Source organism: Daphnia pulicaria, chromosome 4 (genome assembly GCF_021234035.1).
Source record: "Daphnia pulicaria isolate SC F1-1A chromosome 4, SC_F0-13Bv2, whole genome shotgun sequence".
Classification (NCBI taxonomy): domain Eukaryota; kingdom Metazoa; phylum Arthropoda; class Branchiopoda; order Diplostraca; family Daphniidae; genus Daphnia; species Daphnia pulicaria.
This window is the reverse complement of record NC_060916.1, coordinates 9,749,029-9,770,124: the sequence shown is the minus strand read 5'-3', so window position 1 is coordinate 9,770,124 and position 21,096 is coordinate 9,749,029. Positions and strand designations below refer to the sequence as shown.

General features: G+C 39.8%; 2 protein-coding genes and 1 long non-coding RNA gene across 6 annotated transcripts; 2 read left to right on the top strand and 1 right to left on the bottom strand.

Annotated features, from left to right (window-relative positions):
- Positions 1–7,054: 7,054 nt before the first annotated feature.
- Positions 7,055–8,290, top strand: LOC124335896. Of its 4 annotated transcripts, none has more exons than XM_046789390.1 (6): positions 7,055–7,217; positions 7,403–7,493; positions 7,571–7,779; positions 7,862–7,950; positions 8,008–8,142; positions 8,234–8,290. In XM_046789390.1, the coding sequence occupies exons 3-6, from the start codon at positions 7,703–7,705 to the stop codon at positions 8,284–8,286; spliced, it is 354 nt and encodes a 117-aa protein (XP_046645346.1). In that variant the 5' UTR covers positions 7,055–7,217; positions 7,403–7,493; positions 7,571–7,702; the 3' UTR covers positions 8,287–8,290. The 4 variants fall into 4 exon arrangements, 2 of the variants coding, with proteins under 2 accessions (XP_046645346.1, XP_046645347.1); XM_046789391.1 differs by having other exon boundaries at positions 7,056–7,217; positions 8,219–8,290; XR_006916937.1 differs by having other exon boundaries at positions 7,204–7,323; positions 8,219–8,290.
- A 41-nt stretch (positions 8,291–8,331) lies between these two features.
- LOC124337681 (delta-1-pyrroline-5-carboxylate dehydrogenase, mitochondrial-like) lies at positions 8,332–10,684 on the top strand (the record flags this gene model as incomplete). The annotated part of the gene is made up of 10 exons (XM_046791719.1): positions 8,332–8,546; positions 8,609–8,681; positions 8,744–8,839; positions 8,901–9,088; positions 9,154–9,413; positions 9,486–9,653; positions 9,754–9,826; positions 9,899–10,025; positions 10,106–10,243; positions 10,344–10,684. Coding segments are annotated over 5 exons (741 nt in total), but the record flags the coding sequence as incomplete, so codon positions are not given.
- A 7,694-nt stretch (positions 10,685–18,378) lies between these two features.
- LOC124335894 lies at positions 18,379–19,976 on the bottom strand. The gene is made up of 3 exons (XR_006916935.1): positions 19,499–19,976; positions 19,176–19,441; positions 18,379–19,120 (listed from the first exon to the last, which is right to left on the bottom strand). It is a non-coding gene; the product is annotated as an uncharacterized LOC124335894 (long non-coding RNA).
- Between the last annotated feature and the right edge of the window lie 1,120 nt (positions 19,977–21,096).

Here is a 21,096-nt window from a genome sequence, read left to right as displayed (position 1 = left end):
GAAAAAACAAGGCAAAATTCAAAACACGTCTGGTAGCTAAAAGGGTTACTCACCTGTTGTGAAACACAACTCACTCCGTGTCATTTTATCAGTTTCTGCAGCAAACAATCTAGAGATGCTCCAGCTTGACGTGATGGCATTTCTAAATGGGAATGTTGAACAAGAATTGTTTGTGGATTAACCAGTTTAATTCGAAAGAAATGATTAAAACTGTTTGTCTACTGAAGAAAAGTTTGTTTGGATGAAACAAGCTTCGAGGGCTTAGAATTCAGTATGGATTTACTAAATGCAACGAGGACTCCTGTGTATACTTTCAAAAATATGGCGATGACTTCATCATAATGGCAATCCGGGTGGACAATGGGATGCTGTGTAATTCGGCAGTTCAGACTATGGGACATTGTTAAATATCTGTCAGATAAATTTGAAATTACATCCAGACCATTTTACATTATGTTGGATTTGAGATCGCTCAACCCAGATAAAATAAGATGATCTATGTATCTCAGCAGTCGTATCTAAAAAAAATTAAAAAAATGGCTTTAAAATAAGATGGGCAAGCCCCTTTATTCTGTTCCGGGGGATCCATACTCTCATCTAGAAAAGGATCATTCCATCACATCCATGGTCGAAGACTTTCCATACAGGGAAGCAGTTAGGTCTTTATTGTTTGCTGCAATATGCACTCGACCTGACATATCTGTTGCGGTGGGACTGGTCGCCAAATTTTCCAGTAAACTAAATCGCAGCCGTTGAGAGGCTGTGAAGCGGACCATAGCATACATGAAAGAAACAGAAAATGACCTGGAGGAGAAGAACACGACCTGCTTCGTGCTTTTTCCGACTCCAATTTTGCTGGAGATGGAGATGATCGGAGATCGACCACTGGAAACATCTTTATCTCCAATGGAGTTCCCGTATCGTGGAGCAGCCAAAAGCAGAAATGTGTGGCATTGTCAATTGCCAAGTCTGATTATATTTTAGCTAACTTGGCTGCAAAAAAGATTGTCTGGTAAAGACTCTTTTGTTTGAAATCGGAAGCGAACAGAAAGGTCCAACCCCTCTCTTCTGTGATAACCAGTCAGCAATTTGATTGGTCAACAATCAGTCCCATCATAGAACCAAGCACATTTAAATCAAATTTCATCACATACGAAAAATGCAGACACATCAGGAAATCAACATTCAGTTGTACCAAATTAAAATCAGCTGGTGGATGCTCTAACTAAAAACCTGGACGAAACTATCAGCAATAAAAAAAACAGTGGAATGTGTTATTTTTATGTCCCTTGTTTGAATGAAATCTGATTGACGTGTCTCGTAATTGAGGGGTGTGTAGGAATGTTTGTGGATAACGACGACCGATGAGGCTTCTTATCTGTTATGCCCCATATTAGTGTATGTAGCTTGTCGTTTGATAATCTCACCTGGTCAAACTATTTCTTTCCAATAAATTCAAGTAAAGAGGCTGTATGGTTTCTTAATTGGTTAATTAATTTCACAGTTTCCAACACTCTGACTCCCACCAGTCATTTTATGTCGATCTTCAGTATCGGCCATGCATTTTCCTTTTTTCCGTCTTTCGTTTCAACCAAGCCAATCAGTATAGCCTACTGGTCCCACTCTATCGTTTCCGTGGCCCTGATTGTCGTCCTCTAGGGCAGAAACGCCTCCCGTCCGGAGTCCATCTCATATTAACTGGACGTCTACTTTGTCCCTGTTAGGATAGCACTTGTTTGTTGTTGCCGGTCTTCCACCCTGCTGAGGTGGGTTTTTCTGCGTCTTTGTCGCTATCCCCCAAGCAGTCTTTCCATCATCTGTTCCAGCCGGTTCCTCCGATCCTCCTTTGCCGGTAGCGTTGGTTTCCCCAACGTCGCTAGAGTCCACTGCTTGCTCTGGGATGTGAGTTCCTGGAGCCTTTTACTTCCTCCAGGAACTTGTCGCAAGTCATAGGCTGGAGACTCCAAGGTTTCTTGACTCGGTTTCACTGTACTCAATAAACACCCCAGTTTTTTACTGAATGCTGCCATCGACAACGATTATTTTTGTCAACCACCGTTAACCGGCTACTACAATACGGCGGTTGTTGCACGCAATGAACATTTCACTGCTTACCGTGCGTTAAAACGATCCTCATATCTTAAATGCGCCCAAAAAGCGTAACCCTTCCCGCTGCTCACTGTGCGCTTACTAGATCTCTACAATCTCTACATAACAATTTCCCACACTCTCACAACATTACCCCACACTATCGCAACATCGCTCTCTAGGTACCTTACTCGTAGGGTCCGTGTTCCTCCCTCACTTAGCATGACCCAGGAGCATAGATACAGGACCTTAGACCCGAACCCCAGCAATTCAAGACACATGCCCTCCGGGTCGTCGCCATTCACTTCTGACGGTTTCCACCTTCCAAGTGCCTAGTGACAGACTCTACACACTACTCGCAATTCCCTTAAAATTTTTATCTAAAATGTAATTCAGACCTACAAGTTCTTTCATCTCCCCCATGTAACACGTTGAGGTGTATTTTCACTTTTTGAAAGTTTGAATTTATGACTTTTATTCGTATTCATTTAGGAGTGTTCATAAATGACGTCACACTTTAGGGGGGGGGGAGGGAGTCCTTAGTTTTGTGACGCACTGTGACATGGGGGAGGGGGTATTAAATGGCTTGTGATGTCACACTTAAGACAATGCAGGGCGCCATCTAACGCCCAATTTAAGAACTAATTATGTTAGGTCGGCCATGCAATTTTACATTGGACGCTGCCCGTAACATTGTTAGCAACGACATTCCCCTCCGCAACGCAATTCCCTAAAGACAAAGACTAAACTCCCCGCCCCCTTCATCTTGTTTAAAGGTCGCCACCGTTGCTGACAATGTTACGGGCATGAATTTTTTCGCAAAATGACTAGCCAGGTAATTTAACATTCAATGAAATTTTGACACTTGTGTTAACATTTTGTGCACTCTTGATTGAAGATTGTTGGACAACATTTGGCCGATTTATTCCGCAAGCCAGTACAACTACCCAGCCTTCCAAAAATGAGTTCACTCAAACCTCGACCTAAACGAAATTCGGTGAATTTGGTACATGATGGACTCGCCGATTTGTTTTTCCAGGAATAACATACAGAAATGTTTATGTTGCTGGTCTTGTGAATGTAAATGTTTTTGTGCTGTTGTCGTCAAAAAAATTTCGTAATGTGTGGATTTTGGTCTTATCTCTCGAACTGTGATGATTCCAATTAGGAAGAAGAACTTGTCGGCAATTTTTTTACGGGTTTCTTTTTTAATTATTTTCATAAATGACATTCGAAGTAAGAATAGCGAAGCAACAAAAGAAGGATTTTTATCGGTAGATGTGGAATGATGCCGATGGCCTTGTGTTGTTGGAACAGTCATGTTTTTCCTTCGTTTTTTTTTCTTCTTCTTCAATTCAATAATTCAGGAGAATTGGGAGAATTCTATCTTCTTACCTCCTCTGACACTTTCGATGTGGTTACAAAGTCGTTTTTTCTTCTTCTTCATTTGGGTTTCTGGGGGAAAGAAAAAAAATTCATTCATTGAGAAAAAAATAAAAAGACGAGATGGGGGCAACGGGCAAGTCATGATCCTCTATAGCATTCTATCCTAATTCCTACTTAACCCCCCTCTTTGGGAAACTTGTATATGTACAAGAGTCTAGCTGACAGCGGAGAATAGAGAAAACTGAATCGGAAAAGAAGTAAGAAAATCTCATGTAAAAAAAAACAAAGAGAGAATTGAGCTAATGAAAATTTGATGCCTGGAAACGAAAAAAAAAGGAAAATTTATTTATTCATGGGTTCATCTTTTCCTCCACAAAAACTTGATAAAACACTTGATTCATTGTCGTTATATGTAATCATTTTCGTATTTTAGTATAATTAAACACTACTGACTTCATTGTGGAATTTTGTATGCAGATATTCTGGTGAAGATTCTTTTGAGTTTCTTTGTCCAGTTCATTACCTTATCTTATCGTTCCAATAACTAGAGGTCAAATAACTTATCTTTTCTTTTTGGACATAAAAAAAGATAGGAAAAACTGTCAATCATCGTCATCGAGTTGAGTCCCTATCGGGAAATTGAATCTTATTTCTATGATGGCTTCGAGGAAGAAAGTGAACCCTGTAGGAAAAATTCTGGAGTCTGCAAAGAAAGCTCGAATAGATTGTAAACTACAGGAGTTGTTTTATTCCCCCAGAATAGTTGAAGTTCCAGGGGAAAGTCCGAAAGTTGTAAGTTTTTGTATTGCATTCTTTCATACTTATTCTGCATTTCCAATTATCTTTATTTTCAATTCTAGAAGGCAAAGTGTAAAGATTGCCAGAAAGATTACACAATAACGAATGGAAGCAGGACGAACTATCTTCAACACAAGTGTTCTGCGAGGCTACCATCCCGCATAGCTGACCGCACCGAGCCAAATTTGCCGCCAAGCCGCCACACCGAGGAAGAAAAGCTCATGATGATACTTCGTAAAAAGAATAAATAAATTCTTAAAAAGGACGAATAAATTCTAAAATTGCGGATGAAAATTCAAGGTAATTTTTTAAAACAAAGTAAATTTGTATGAATTTAAAGGAAAGACATGTAACACGGCATTGGTTCGTTTCAATATAGCACTTCAAGAAGCTAAACGTCCTGAGCCATCATCTCCCACGATTACTGCTACGTCAAATGCTGATGAAGGTAAGGGGAGAGTTTTACTGGCTTACACACTTTTTCTTATTTTCATTCCCACTTTTCGATTTACCTTATCCAACTTTTTCAGATATTTTGCATTTGAAGACTGGGTATTGCGTTATATTCATATTCCTAGCCTTGATCCACAACCCAAAATGTTCAGATCGTGATAAACAAAAACTAGATTCAAAAACTAGTTCATCATAGTTCATCGACAGTTGCTTCCATTTCTTGCTTCAAATGGTTAAGTTTTTCAAAGAGAATCGCTTTCGGCCTTGTGTTTCCATTGTCCTTAAGGAACCAGGTAAGCATCTTCTAGTTTTTTTTTCTTTTCTTGTTTACCTTGACTTTTTAAAATCCCTTAGATGGTTCTAACACAAGTTCAGCAAACTTTCTTGCCGTGCCAGAGTTTTTAACAACTGGTGGCAGACCAAGGTCTGCCTCCTTCGACGACGATTAATGCTACCTCGAATGCTGATCAAGGTAAGGGTAATTCGATATTAATCGATTAAATGAATAAAATCTGCGGGAGATCCTGAATGGAGTTGGGCTCGAGATCTATGGAGGTCAGATTAAACTTAACCTAATCAATCTCGATCCCTGGGGAATTATATGGGAAATTATCGAAAAAATGGCAAAACAAAATTAAATTTCGATCATTCTGATCTTTGTCAGTCTTAACCCTAACCTAACCTAACATTTTTAAAATTCTAGTGTCATTTTTAACCCTTTTTTTAGAAGTGTTATACGGAATCAAATAGATTTGGGCAAAATTGTTCGAGACACACTTCTGACACCATGTTGTAATTACAAGTGTGTGTGTGCGACTCTGCATTTGGAAGCTCTGCGTAGCGAGGATATACACCACTCTGAGTAAAGTGGCATCTAGCGGCAGCACTAGACACTCTAACAGGTACCACATCGCTAGGAGGCCGAAGCCAACCGTGACGCACGGCAGGCTGACTGATTCGTGGTATACCTTAACAGAAAATTGAGTGGGTTCTTCATCATTGCAATGGAAGAGATACGACTTTTGGTAAGGGCTAGGCTACTATGAATCACTCAGCCTGTAATACTTTTTTTGTGAGCTATGGTTGTATTGTTATTTTAATTATCTCGTTAAAAGGCGGCTTAGAAATCTTTTTAAGCTCAAACGAATTAATAGACGTAGATCATATGCTAGCTGAGTTGCATGTATTTGCAATAGGTAGCAGGATTTTTTCCCTCTCAGGCGTTATGGAGAGAACCTCAATTTAAAAAAAAACATTAAAAATACTTTTACTTTATTTCAACAAGAAATGTTCTGAAACTGAATACTTCATTAGGTTAGACATTAAACTGCATAATTGTTACATCGCAGTAACCTCAACTTTATTTAAAATAATATTTATTCACGGCCAGTTCTTGCATAATCTGACAGACTGATCTACAGATAACTCCATTATTTTGGATTTGATTGTTTCTTCTCTTTGCATTTTATTGAAATTCAACTTAACGATTGACAAAATCATCGTTACTGTGCAATATGCACTACTGATAGTCTTTGAAAGAGTAACTGATTCCAGGTGGGGGGGGGGGTATAAATATTTAAAAAATCATTGTCACTGTCCATTGCCTATGTACAGCAGTTAATATTACCGAATACCAGACAAAAGTTATAAAGATACCAGGTAAAAGCTAGAACAACATGAATGAACATTTAACACATATACCAAAGCATATACTAATGATGACCTTAATTTTGTTCTAATATAACAATTTGCAAACAATTTTCTCGGCCAAAAGTGTTCACAAACAAAAAAATTTTTTGAACACTAAAAATTGTTTACCAAAAAAAAATTGGCCACGCAAACAACGCTCCAATAGAAAAAATTGATGGTTGGAATCAGCGGTAATGGAGTCAGCCATTTCACCATTAGAGTCAGTGACTAAATTCTCCGCATTGGAGGCCCCATTAACAACTTCATCATCAGAAATGGTTACCTAAAGAGCCTCATCAGGCCACTGAACTCATCATCCATGACACCTAAAATTGTCCCTGAGGTATATTTATATACGAAGGTCCTTAACAATATAGGGTGTGGGGTATAGGGGGTAGGGTAGTAGTAGCTAGTAGTGGAATTCAGAGGGTTTAATGTCCATTTAGTTATCCTTTATACGTTTCTTCCCTGAATGACCAATCGTCACCAAATTTTGTACATACTTCTGTCAAAATTTGATACATGTCGTGACGGGGTTTCATTGGTTTTTATTACTGTTTTAGAAATTTAATTTGCGTGTTTATTACCTAGCTGGTTGCCGAATCCAAGTTAGTGAATTCGCTTTGTTTGCTTAACCTTCTAACTGTCAGTGTTGTGCAGTCAGTGCTCAGTAGTGTCAACAACAAGAGAAAAAAGTTGTTTTCAGAAGAATTCTTAAACTGGACTGCTGATTAAACTGGAAAACTATTTCTAGCAACATCTAGCAAATTCTTTGAATCATGACAGCAGAAGAAACCCTTCGGGTAATCTTTATTAGAGTAACTTCATAAAAACAATACTTTTTCCTTTGTGTTTGTGTTTTAATGCGCAATTCAACACGAGTAAAGAGAACAAAGTGAAGAAGAAAAAGTGAGATTAAAGTGGTTTGTGATAAGTTCTTCTTGAATTTTAACAGTTTTGATATATTTTACTAAATTTTACAATGTAGAGGCCGAGTATACCTGCCAAGTCGTCAAAGAATCTGGACCATTTGTCAAATTTCAGCTAGAGTGGCACTTGCCAAAGCACAGTACAAATCGGTATGTCAAATTTGCAGACAAAATTCATAGCGCCTGCTCTGCTCAACTCCTAATGCCATATTCTCTTTGAAACACAGCATGCATGATATACTCAACAAGCCAGGAGCTATCAACACCCTTCACCTGACAATCCCAAAGTTACAGGAGTCTGATAGTGGAAAGTACCGTTGTGTTGCCAGAGGTCTATTACTACCATCAAAATTTTTAAAATGATTTCATCCGTTTCCAAAAATACTCTTCATCTTTCATCAGCACAGAGACTTTGGTTACCGAGACTTTTTGTTGGGTAAATAAGTTTTAAAATGTTGACTATAAATGAGTTAAAACTAAGCGTACAACATTTATATATACGTTTGCCCACTTTATAGGAAATCATTTGTTAGATTTTTGGGTGGACCATCTATTATTCAAAAACCTATTGCTCAGCCAATTAATTTGGCAAATGAACCTATTTTAGGTAAAAGTTAAAATTACTTATGATTTGATGGTTTCATTATTTGTTTATCATATTTAGGTTATTTGAAAAGCAGCGAAGAAAGAGTTGCCTTGGAAAATGCATTACAACATAGGCAATCTGCTGTTGAAGAAATTCCAATTGTTATTGATGGCAAAGAATATTGGACTGATGATGTTCATTTATCAGACAATGGTATTCTATTTCTTCCGTTTTAAACCACATTTATTGACGTGCTTATTGTTTTGTTTTTTTATTTATTAAATTGCAGCCCTCTAACCATCAGAAAAAGATCGCGATATTCTGCTATGGTTCTCCCGTATTTTACTTTTTTTTTAAAAGGGGTTATTTTTGTTTCTTAATTTTTTATTTCCATGGAATTAGGAACTACTACAAAAAGCTTTTGGCGTTTCATTGAAAGCCAGAAGCGCGTGGGAGAAGGTTCCTTTGAATAAAAAAGTTTATATTTTTTTTAAAGCAGGAGATTTGGTTTCCACAAAATATCGTAGTCAACTCGATGCATCTACCATGCTGGGACAAGGCAAAACAGTTTATCAAGCTGAAATTGATGCAGCTTGTGAATTAGCGGATTTTTTGCGGTAAAACAAATATAGAACATATTGGTATTGATGACGTTACTCAAGAAGTTTTATAAAAATAGATTTATTGCAGAGTTTGCTCAACGATTGTATGATTATCAACCAGTAAACGTTGTTCCTTCGATACAAAATTCGGTAAAATATTTATTTACATTAAAGAAACCATAAACTTTAAGATTAACTTAATTCATGTGTAGGTTCGACATAGAGTGTTGGAAGGATTTATCGCCGCTATTTCTCCATTCAATTTCACAGCCATTGGAGGAAACCTTGCATATGCCCCTGCGATTATGGTACTCTTCAACCATTCTTTATTTAAGAATTTATTTATGTTTAGAATGGTTTTGTGATTAGGGAAATGTTGTTCTGTGGAAACCCTCTGACACAGCATTGTTGTCGAACTATATAGCATTCCGATTGATGGAAGAAAGTGGAATTCTTCCTGGCGTAGTGAATTTCTTGCCTACAGAGGGTCCTACTTTTGGACGAGCGATTACCAACTCGACGCATCTAAGCGCCATTAATTTCACAGGATCTGTTCTGTAATATTTTTAGATACCTGATGGTACCGACGAAATTCTATTGCTATTTTTTTTTTTGGAAACAGTACAGTCCACTGGTTGTGGAAGCAAGTAGGAGAAAATGTTGACCGCTTCCGGAATTTGCCACGTTTGGTTGGCGAGTGTGGAGGGAAGAATTACCATTTGCTTCATTCATCTGCTAATGTGGAGCACGTTGTCAATTCTACCCTTCGTGGCAAAAGCAGCTATTTCTGACGGCTTTTCTGATGGCACATGATCGTTGTCATGAAGAAAGCGATTTAGTGAATGAAAGAATTTTCAAGATAATTTGTTTTTCATACAACATGTCCGTAAAACGTGTCATGGAGTAGTGTAGATGTTGGGTGAGAATTTAACGTGTTTAATCATCATCAAGCAGGTACAATACCGCAAGGCTAAGAAGCGAGGGTGAGAAATAAATCGTATAAAAGGAGATAGAAAAGGCCAGAGACACCAGTAAACTGATCATCACGGACAAGGCAACAACTTCAGTGCACTACCTGTACCAAGGATTTTTCTTCATCGTATTACTGGTTCGCAACAATGGGTAAATATTCCGTTTCTTTACAAGGATATTTATTGACTGTTGGTAAATATGCTCGTTACTGTTGTATATAAACGTTTAACTATGTATGTTAATTTTCTAGTTAACTATGGCGACATGCTGCTGTTGGACGTTCCATCGTTAATGGCTGGTTCGACTACACTGGTGTTTCCTGGGTATGGTGTATACCAAGTAACAGCAGCGAAAGAATAGTACTTGATACGCAACACAACTTACTACATTAACAGGCTCCAGAGTACTACACCACCAAGGCTCCAAAGTACAAGTCGAAAACTTAATCTGCCCCGAGTCACATCACGCAAGCGCCTGAGTACTGCACTGAGTCTTCCAAGTTCTACAACACCAAAGTTCAAGGTCCAACCTTTAACGTTACACTACAATCTACGCTTTTTTAGCTCACTATACTGATGCTCCAAATTATATTCTGCCTGCAGCTACTACACCGAGTCTCCAGATATTCACCATCAGAGCGATCTTCACCGAAGTGTCCAAGTACTAGACTACAACCTACTGCAGCTCACTGTGTGTCACAACTGTCTTCTTTACCGTATTAAATCGGTTTCCAATCATGGGTAAATATTCATTTTATTTTTAGTTGTGAATCAATTTTATCTCATTTTTGGTTGTTGACAAGAACATTAAATTTTTAAACTGTATTGTTTCATTGATTAGATAGCGCTGATATGTGATATATTGTTTAAGGCTGGGTCGACCACGGGTGCACTGATGTCTCCTGGATATGGCCGATACCAAATCACCACAAGCTGCCATACTTCACAACAACGAGGTCCAAGTACTAAACCACTGTGGGATGGAATATTACAAGACTGCTGCTACTTTCTACTACACCAAGGCCCCTAATCCCCTACTGGTTGTCTACTGAAATCACCTCCATACTCAAGTTTGAAAAAATAAGTTTTGATTTTCGCAACAATTTTATTTAACTTTCTAAAAATAAAACATTCATGGTTCGTATGTGTGATAAACTTTTATAATTAAATAAATTGTTTTCTACTGCCAAATAGTGTATTTTTTAATATAATCATGAATGGTGTACAGACCTGAAAAATGTCTGTTTCTAGTCTGTAAAATAGTCAACTCAACGAGCTGCTTTTGGGGATTGGGAAAATGATGTTGTTCGAGCAAATAGACAATTTTCCATTTCTAGTAATGTTAATACAAAAATTACGCGTAGATGTTTTTTTCGTTAGGATCCACTCCCCGGCGTTTAAAAAATGCCCGAAGGACATTACCGAAGGAATCTTGTTATTTGAACGAACAAATTTAAATATGCAATTTTTTATTGATCAACAATTTCTTTTACATTGCTTCAATGTATCAGACTTATTCATATAAGGGCTTTGATTAGGAGACAATTTCATTCCATCCACATTCCAGAGTTATTTGGTCAGAAGGCAACTCGAGTCTTGCTCACTTTCTGTTCGAAGAAAAAAGATTAAAAATGAAATACATGTTTACAACTTGTAATTGCAAATCCATCTTTTATTACCTTTTTTGAGTTTAACTAGCTTCTTTGGATCAGGCTTTAGATAATGTAAAAGTATTATTCCATTCATAGTTTCTTCCAAATGGAACGAATGTTGTTCACCTTTTATGACATAGTTTTATAATTCGAACTTCACAATTCACAATGTCAAAGAATGGAGGATAAGCAGACAGCTATTTTTCCTGTTTATTCTATTTCATGAATCCTGATTGGTAGTTAGAATGGTTACTGTCCCTGAAAAACATGTTGCTAGTCATGGTCATAGCCTCATGGAAAGCAGTTATATTTTAAAAATTGTTGGAACAAAACCAAAAAAAAAATAAAAAATAATATATTTTAAATTGTTTAAATTTTGCTCAAATAAACCCGAGCAACAGTTGTACAAACCAGCTATTTGCGCGAACTTCCCCTGGATTTGATCATGTTGCCACCATGGAAAGCAGGAATATTTTAAAAATTGTTGGAACAAAACCAAAAAAAAAATAAAAAATAATATATTTTAAATTGTTTAAATTTTGCTCAAATAAACCCGAGCAACAGTTGTACAAACCAGCTATTTGCGCGAACTTCCCCTGGATTTGATCATGTTGCCACCAATGCTTTCAAATGCTGCCTTCATGGGGCAGATGCTTTTCACAAAGATTTTGCCGGAGCTTTCGAAAGTCGTTTGGTTGAACTCGCTGCCTTTACGTCAAATATTTCGAAACCGCCGATGGAATCCTCCGTGTTCAGCTCAGCACTTATGATGGTGTATCCCTGGTCCAGCGCCTATTGTCCACATCGCCCTTGAGTCACGCACCACAGAATATCGATTTCGCTCCAGAGCAGATGATTTCTTCTCTTGCTGTGGCCTCGCACATCAAGTCACTAACTAAACTTTGGATTCAGCTGGAGCCGAAGAACGTCAATTCTATTATGGAACGCCGTGACGTGTTGGGCCGTAATACCGAATTCACCAACAAGAAGGTTTGTGTGGTAGGGAGCAGTGGTGGTGGAGGTGGTGAAGTTGGTCTGAGTGGTGGTGGAGGTGGTGAAATTGTATGAGTAGTTGTTGGGTATCATTTTCCAAGAAAAAAGATAAAGAAATGTTCCAAGAATGAATGTGTTATTTTCTGTAAATTAATCCAAAGGATATAGCGATGTTTTCCTTGCTAGAATAGTAAGTTCCATAATAGAATAGATTTTCTAAAATACATTTACGTACATGCATTGCTTTTTCAGATAACCAATCAACTACATTGCTGGTTGTCATTAAAATGGCATCAAGGATATTGTTCCCATCATCTTTGTCATTTTTATCAAAATAATTTGATCGTATCCCTGCTGGATAAGATTGAAAAATGTTTTTAATAGCTTTGTTTTCTGAAAACAGACAGTTTAGCTCTATCAATCAGTTGTTTCTCTAGGGTTTTCCAATCCATTGTAATCTAAAGAAAAGATGATTTGTTAATTTTATTTTATTCATAAAATGTGTTAACAGCTTGAGGTAGTTTCAACCTATCCAAAACAACATATCCACGAATTCGTAAATTTGTGCATTCGAATATTTTTTTAGGTAAAAGTCAAATTCTTTATCTGTACCAATAAATTTGACTGCGATAATTTTTAATTCCCCAAGGTATCCAAATTATGCAAAATGAATGAATCCCACGTAACGCTCTAAAATAAGTTGAGTTTTACCAAATAATCTTGAACACCTCTATGCTTTCATGTGAGTAGGTCGAAAATTCAGCATCTGTTTTGTGTTCAATGGTTTGACATGGGAACTCGACGTTGAATTATTCCATATATTGGCTTAGCTCAAAACAGTGTCAATAAGTCTTTATGTTAAGAATTTTTAAGAAAAACGATCATGAATTACCTAATTGTATTGGATCTTTCCAGATAGCAAGCAGAATCTGTTTCAATTCTTTAACAGGGTCGTTTTACAGGACTGTTTTGCGTCGGTAATGAGCACAAATAATTAACTGATAAACCTTTTTAATACAAACTTTGTAAAACATTTTTGTTACAAACAGGTATGAGCAAAAACTTCGACCACGGCTGTCTAGCTAGGTAAGGTAAGCGTTAGCTTGGTAAAAACTCCTGGCGCATATTTGGATAGTCAATTAGTAAATTGCTCGAGGTCGCGAAGCGACCGAAGAGCAGTTATGATTGTATGTATAATAAAGCGAGACCTTAACTTATAGTGTTGACACTTGTATTTAGCCCTTTCAACGCAAACAAAAACAAAAGAATAACGATATGGTCCGCCTCAGGACCTCAACGCCCCCTTTATCCTCAGACCTTTAAGGCTCGGGAAATCTTCTCAGGGCCGCTGATCCAAAAGAGTAGGCCAACTATTCACCTTTTCTGCTGGTTACTGCCAAATCCTCTTCCTCTGAAAGGAATGAAGAAAAACGATTAATAAAGTTAGGAGCGGGTTGGGGGGGTACCTTAACCTAAGTTAAGGTCTCGCTTTATTATACATACAATCATAACTGCTCTTCGGTCGCTTCGCGACCTCGAGCAATTTACTAATTGCATGTAAATCGCTCGACCTTAACTTATAGTGACTTCAAAGCACGTTAACCAGCCAAACCACTGGCACCACCTAGCACATGGCTAGCCACGCTTTCTTTCTCGATTGGCCGACTGTAATGCTTGGCGAATACGCTTTCGGACGACCAGTTGCCCGAACGCAAAATTGTTTCGATTGATAAACCCGTCGCCACCGCCTTAGATGCGGCCGCCCCACGGGTGGAATGCGCTGAATAGATTGACGTGTCAATTCCTGCGTCGCCCAGAAAATCTTTGATCCATCTGGCCACCGTTGAAGCGCCGATCGGAGCGTGGGGGGATTTAATACTTAACATGAGATTAGAGTTAGAATCCTTCCTGAACTTGCGTGTTTCTTTACAATAACAATCAAGACACGAGACTGGACAGACGTTTGACAAAACCGTGAGCTTTTTTAAGGAGAAGATCGCTCCTGCTGAGCTAGGTGTCTGCGACTTTCTGAGCTTTGACAAGGCGAACTTCACTGCCGGCCCTGAGAAAACCATAGACGAAAAATCAATAGATGCGATCTCCGAGACCCTAAACAAGGAAGTGAGAGCCAACAAAATTACTAATTTCTTTGATAAAACTGTTAGGCTCAACCCGCTATCGGGGCCTAGCGACTGGATATAATCCAAAACTGTATCTGTGCTCCAAAACCCAGTATACTTTGGTTTGGGAGGGGAAGAATTAAAAATTCCTTGCATCAGTTTGACAACCAGAGGGTGTTTACCTACATCCCAGCCCTCTATCTTTTCCAGCGTACCGGACAACATTGACCGATACACATTTATTGACCTGTACGCTTTACCTTCTTCGAAAAGATCCGATAAAAATTTCAAAATCAAATTTAGAGTAGGAGACAAGGGATTTTCACTCCTCTTAGAGCACCAATGGAACCAAACGTTCCAGGCACTTTTGTAAGTAGCTGATGTGGTTTCGCGATTGCTGGCCAGGAGTAATTGCACCACTCCCTCCGAAAGGCCTCGGTTTTCATATCGTCGCCTGATAAGGTCCATGCGGCCAACAGGAGGGACCCTCGCACTAGGAGTGGGTGGCTGGTGCCCGTCGCGTCCAGCAACAGGTCCTCGCTCGGTTTCAAAATGCGGGCCGGCCGACAGGACAGCTCCAAAATCGTTGGCCACCACGGCTGGGACGGCCACACTGGGGTTACCATCAGCACGTCCGCTCTGTCCCTCCTGATCTTGATCAAGCATCGGTGGATCAGATTGAACGGGGGAAACGCGTATCCTTTCAGATTCTTCCAATTCTGAGTGAAAGCGTCCAACGCCACCGATTCCGGCTGGGGTTTCCAGCTCATAAACCGCGCCACTTGCCGGTTCCAATGGGATGCAAATAAATCCACTTCCGGTGCCCACAGTTCCGACAGCTGGGAAAAGATGGACGTCTTGAGTTTCCAGTCGCTGGACTCCCGTTTCCATCTGGATTGCAGATCTGCGAGAGAATTCAATATTCCAGGGAGATGAACTGCGTGGACCGACATTTTTCTACTCTCGCACCAACACATAATGTCCGCCGCTATATCGTTAAGACTTTTCGAACGCGTCCCTCCAGCTTTGTTTACATAACAAACGGCCGTGGAGTTATCCATCATTAAACGAATAGAAATTCCCTCCAATTGACTAGTGAAGGCTTTGAGAGAGTATAATGCCGCGAGAAGCTCTAATTCATTGATATGCCTCAGCCTATCTACTTCCGTCCAAGGGCCCCTTGTCGAGACCCCATTAAGCACGCCACCCCACCCTGAGTTTGATGCATCCGAATAGATGGTCAGATCGGGATCCACCGCCAACATTGGCTTTCCGTTACATTTAATCAAATTAGCAACCCACCAGGACAAATTGATTTTAGAGCCGTTGTCTAATAAAACCAAAGAATTTAAATTATTTTCGAACCGGACGCCACCATCAATATAGAGCCTCTGCAAATCTCTATAATGGGACTGGGCAAAAGGAACGGCCTTGATCGCCCAAGCAAAAAGACCGAGGACTTTAGCAATCTCCCGTAAAGGTGCGGAACTTTTCGACAACAAATTTTGACACAGACGAATGATTTCGTCAACTTTTTCCGTGCGTAAGGAAAGCGACAGGTTACGCGAGTCTACAATTAACCCCAGGAATTCGATTACTTGGTGGGGGGTGCCGATAGATTTCTCTACATTTATCACAAAACCACATTTTTCTAAAAGCTCCGTGGCAAACAAAAATTCCCGCTCCGCCTCCTTTTTGCAAGAATTTAATAGCAAAATGTCGTCTAAATAGATGACAAGACGAAAACCTTGGGACCGTAGGAAGGTCACAATAGGTTTAAGAATTTTAGTAAATAAAAAGGGGGCGGATGTCAGACCGAAGGCTAGCGTTTTGAATTGGAAAAGTTGCCCCCCCCACCTGATTTGAATAAACTTTCTGTCTTCTTGGTGAAGAGGCACGGTAAGATATGCGTCCTTCAGATCAATTTTTGTAAAAAAATCGTCGGGACGAATGATCTCTTGTAAAGAACTAACCCCTTCCATCTTAAAATGAGGGGAACAGACAAATTTATTTAAAGCTTTCAAGTTTACTATCGGCCTAAACCCACCCGATTTTTTGGGAATAATAAACACCCCACTGACAAAACATTGCTCCGATTCTTCAACCGGCTCAATAGCTTCTTTTCTTACAAGATCCTGAATTTCTTGATTACAGAGCGCCCATTGACTCTCCCCCATTTCCATGTTACTTTGGTTACGAGCTTGAAACGGGCTCGCCAAAAACTCTAACTTTACACCCTGACTGATGCTTTGTAAGATCCATGGATCACTCGACAAACATTTCCAGGAATCAACAAAATGTCTTAATCTACCTCCCACAATGGGCGGAGGATCTAAGGAATAATTAGGCAAAGATAAATTTTCCGACCTGATTGAGTGGTTTCCTCTGCTCCTGTTAAAGGTGCCGGATGATCCGCCGTTATAGCCGTTGCTATAGCCTCCTTGGCCGAAATTTCCTCCACGATGAGATCTTGAGGAGCCACGATAACCGCTGCTGCCCGCTCTAGGCCTTGATGACGAGCCATGGCTGCTACTAATGCTTCTAAGAGTTTGGTCGTCTGTTGCCTCCTTCACCATGTTCTTGATGAAGTGTCGACCAAAAAGCGAAGCGCACTCCCGCGGCTTGAAACGGTGGGGCTCCTTCAACAAGGAGAGAAATTTCGGATCCGAAACTTTCAGCAAGTTTTCCCGTCGGCTGGTAGTCACATTGTGAAACGTGTGGCCCCAGAGACGCAGGGCCGTATCCGCTGCTTCTGCCAATGGAGAATCTTTCAAATCTGCGGATTCCGCAATTTTTTCTCTCAGGAATAAAAGCGGACGCGCCACATCCAAAATTTTGTACTGTTCAGCTTTCAGGGACCTTTCCGTAGCCTCCGCCTTGGACATCTCTGGAGTTTTAATGTCTTTGAAGCGGCGCGAAAAAGAAGAGTCTACCTGGGGACAAACTAAATCAAAACCAGAGTTAGGGAAACTCGGAATGAAACTATCACGAAGATTTCTGGCTTCCGGCGCGCTTAAAGAGGTTGTCATCCAGTTCCTGAAGACCTTCATTCTCTTCCTGGCCACCGTGAATTTGAACTGCTTCGATTCTTGACCCGGCGGCTGAACTGGCTGCCTATCTCCTGGCTGATCCTCTGCTGGCTGCTGCCCATCTGCCGGTTGTCCATCTCTTGGCTGATTTTGTTGAGCTCGCCGTTCTTCTGACTGCTCTCTCCTTAAACGATCTTCTTCCACGATTCGCTCCAACCTTTCTCTAGACCGTTCCCTCCGTTCACGCTCCAACCTCTCCTGTTCTGCCTCGTCTGGAGCTCGAGATCCGCGACGTGGGCTGCGAGAACGATCCGGCCGATCTTGGGCTGGACGACGCTCTCGTTTTGAACGACGAGAACGGCGAGAGACTGAAGAATCACTTTCCGAAGATGACGAAGTTGAACTATCTGACGGCATGACCGTTTTGCGTAAGAGCCGAAAAGCGTCTGAGGATAAAGGGGGCGTTGAGGTCCTGAGGCGGACCATATCGTTATTCTTTTGTTTTTGTTTGCGTTGAAAGGGCTAAATACAAGTGTCAACACTATAAGTTAAGGTCGAGCGATTTACATGCAATCCAGAATTGGAAGGCGCATGTTTAACGTATTCTTGTAAAACTTTTGTTCTTGTTCGAAAAATATTTGCCCGCTACCGGAATCGAACTCGGAACCTCCTTGTACTTCGGGCTACCAGCCGAGTGCTATAACCACTATACCATTCATAAAACATTTCACCAAAAAAATTTCAAAAATAAAATGTAAAAATAACCTAGACAATTACAACAAAATAAATTTTGAACGAGCCAGCAGGATTGAACTCAGAACCATCTTGCACATCACTATTTAAGCCGAGTGCTATGACCACTAGACCATTATTGATATGGGAAGACGGACTTCCAAAAAAAATATTCCTCTATCTACAACTCATGTTTCTTCGTCCCCTTGGGCTTTAGTAATCAATTAGCTGAAAGAACGGCAGTCAGATAGCAATTCTTAAAGTTTAAGACGTCAAAGTGTATTTAAAAACAACAAGTAAAAAGAGAACTTCATAAAGAAACGAAACATGATAATAAAAAACAAGTTGAATAAAGTAAAAAATGAATTGGTCATAACTGATAAATCGCTAAATGAGGTGGTAATTTCTTTTGGCGTTTGCTTGCTCTGGGCTCTATATTAGTTGGTGACACGTCGAACATCTGATTGAGGATATTCAATGGCTAAAACAGGAACTGTTGGAGAAGTGTTGACCGATCTGTCGGGAATGTCATGTTGGAGTCACGGAGGAAATCACGCAGATGACTCCATTGGGAGTTATTGGGACCTCCGTGACAACCAGCCTTCTTGAATCGCCTTTGCCGGTGCTCTTGTGAACGAGCTTGAGCTTATCACAGATGTAGTGGATCTGGCGGCGTTTGGCTAAAGAGAAGGTATCCGGGAAGGTGAAGATATCTTCTTCTCCACCTACCCACCCCATCAGCAACTCCCGGAAGTCATCGATGTCGTCATATGGTTCAAAGCCTGATGAATCATCAAGTTCAGAGTGGGCCTCTGGAATATGGAGGTGGTGGTCGCGGGTATCCAACATCGACACAGTCGTGAGCCATAATGATAAAAATCGACAAACGTTTTACCTGGCTAACCAGCCAGCTTCCGTTTCAGCATAAAAGTAGCCAGGTAACCGTACATGTGTCGTTTTGGTCGTCCTCCCTTAATGAAATCCCGTTTAGCGTGAGCCCACATACCTTCTAATGTATTCGTGTGCACGCCGGTAACTGGGTCTTTGTAGAATCGGGAGTGGTTTACAGTTTCGCGTTCGTATTCCGCTAGACTGTAAATAAATTAAAATATAGATAACAAAAATAAATTTTTTTAACCTCCCTTACTTCAACTTGCTGTAAGCCATCCAACAATCTGATAAAATAAGCGTGCCGGGTAGAATAAAATGCTTAATGATAGGTATCAGAGTGGACGCCTTCCGTTCTTTTACCGGAACTAAAAAACACCTACTGGACCCCCTTTTTTGTATGGTCCGTCAAACAGTTGCATGTTATTTGGACAATGTTTGGTACAATCAATACAAACACATTGCCCATTGAAAAATGTTTCTTCCGGTGACCAACAATGCTGATAACTAGACCTATATAAAAATCTAAAGATGGAAGTGTGAAGAAAAAAAAAACTAAGATAAATATTTTAGTTTTTCTACCTTTCGTAGGAGTCGTAGTAGTTGTAGTGGTCGTAGTAATAAGGCACGCAAAATACTTCGGAAAAAATGAAAACGAATGAAACAGTTATTGTTGAAATCATATTAGGAATCGTTAAAAGCTTCATGGCGAGATACTTCTAGTACTCTACAAGTCAATTGGAACACTAAATCTCTATTGGAACAAGTAACCGTGGATGTACCCTTTTTGAAAGATGAGGCTGAATATGCTCAGTAAAATCCCCTGCAAATATACAAATATGGGGATACTGGTGTAGCGAACCAATGCGTACCAAACAGGATGAGATTTCAAACCCAACTTTCTTATTCAAAATTAGTTTAAGATAATACTTGTTTTTTTAAATAGTCTAATCAGCGCGATGTAAGATTGACGAACAATATCAGAGTTAAAAAACCTAAAGTTTCCCTTCCGGAAAGAAACCTGTTTTGGCCATTGCACCACCTAAATAAGTCTTTTTAAGCTAGGCTTTCTCCTGATACATTGACCGTTCAATAAGAAATGGGGTTTTTCAACAAAATTCAGGTTCCCAGATATCTTCACTTTCACCTTTCACTACAACAAAGCCAGACGCAAAGTAATGTCTATTACGTTCAATAATTAATCGCTGTTATGATATCTGCTCTTTATATCATCATTTAGGCCAGTTGTACGAATTAAGAAATTAATAATTATCTAACAAATCATGCGTTTTGATTGCCTTAAACGATTTCTCAGTTTATCCACTCCAGCCGAATCGCTTTTATTTCCGGCCAGCTAACTTTATTAAAATAAATAAGATATAATGTACTAAGTGTATGTTGTTGATGACTCCAGGGACACACAAAGCAACATTTGAGACACACATATGAAACACAGAGCACATACAGCGTTACCACACTCCACGGGAAAACAGACAAGAAGAAGGAAAAAGGAAGCCCCCCTTTTCTAAGATGACTCCCACCCACGTTGCCAGACTTAAAGAAAAGCCTGGCGTCGTCACTTGCTCAAAGGAGGGGAAGGGGGTAAAGCAGGTTTGCCAAATGGACAGCCGTTTCTAATAAACTTGATAATTAAACTATTTTTAGTGAAATTCGTATTGTGTTTTGTTTATCTGGACTTGTTAATGGTTATGGAGGTTTCTTCTCGTTTGGTTCCTACAACAGATTGGTGGTACCAAATCTTTTTTTGTCTAACACATTCAAATTGGTGGCAGTGATTATATAGCTTATCTTCCCCGACCGCATCTCGAAATGAATTGCATTTTTTAAATCGTAGGTGGTGTATTAGTATAATGTCACAGACAAACGGAACTCCTTCAATCGCAATGATTCAGTGCTGATTTTTTTTACTTTTACGGTATTTAGGGATCCGGGAAACACAAACGTTTTAATGGATTCCTCGTGCCATACTGTGGCACCTTCGAAAAGGGTTAAAATCCTCAGATTCATCTAGATGTTTTCTAGATGACCACCTCCCCCTAAAAAACTTTCGGTGTCATCCTGTGAAAGGATGACGCTTTTCCCTTAAATACCCTGAGTCAATGTAGACTTGGGGTTTAGCAGTCTTCCCTTAACACTTCAATAAATTGTTCGTCCGAAAT

Coding starts and splice junctions, on each gene's coding strand:
- LOC124335896 (XM_046789390.1), top strand. CDS start 7,703: ATGATTTCATCCGTTTCCAAAAATACTCTTCATCTTTCATCAGCACAG. Junction 7,780..7,861: donor TTACCGAGACTTTTTGTTGG/GTAAATAAGTTT, acceptor CCCACTTTATAG/GAAATCATTTGTTAGATTTT. Junction 8,143..8,233: donor TGTTCATTTATCAGACAATG/GTATTCTATTTC, acceptor TCTAACCATCAG/AAAAAGATCGCGATATTCTG.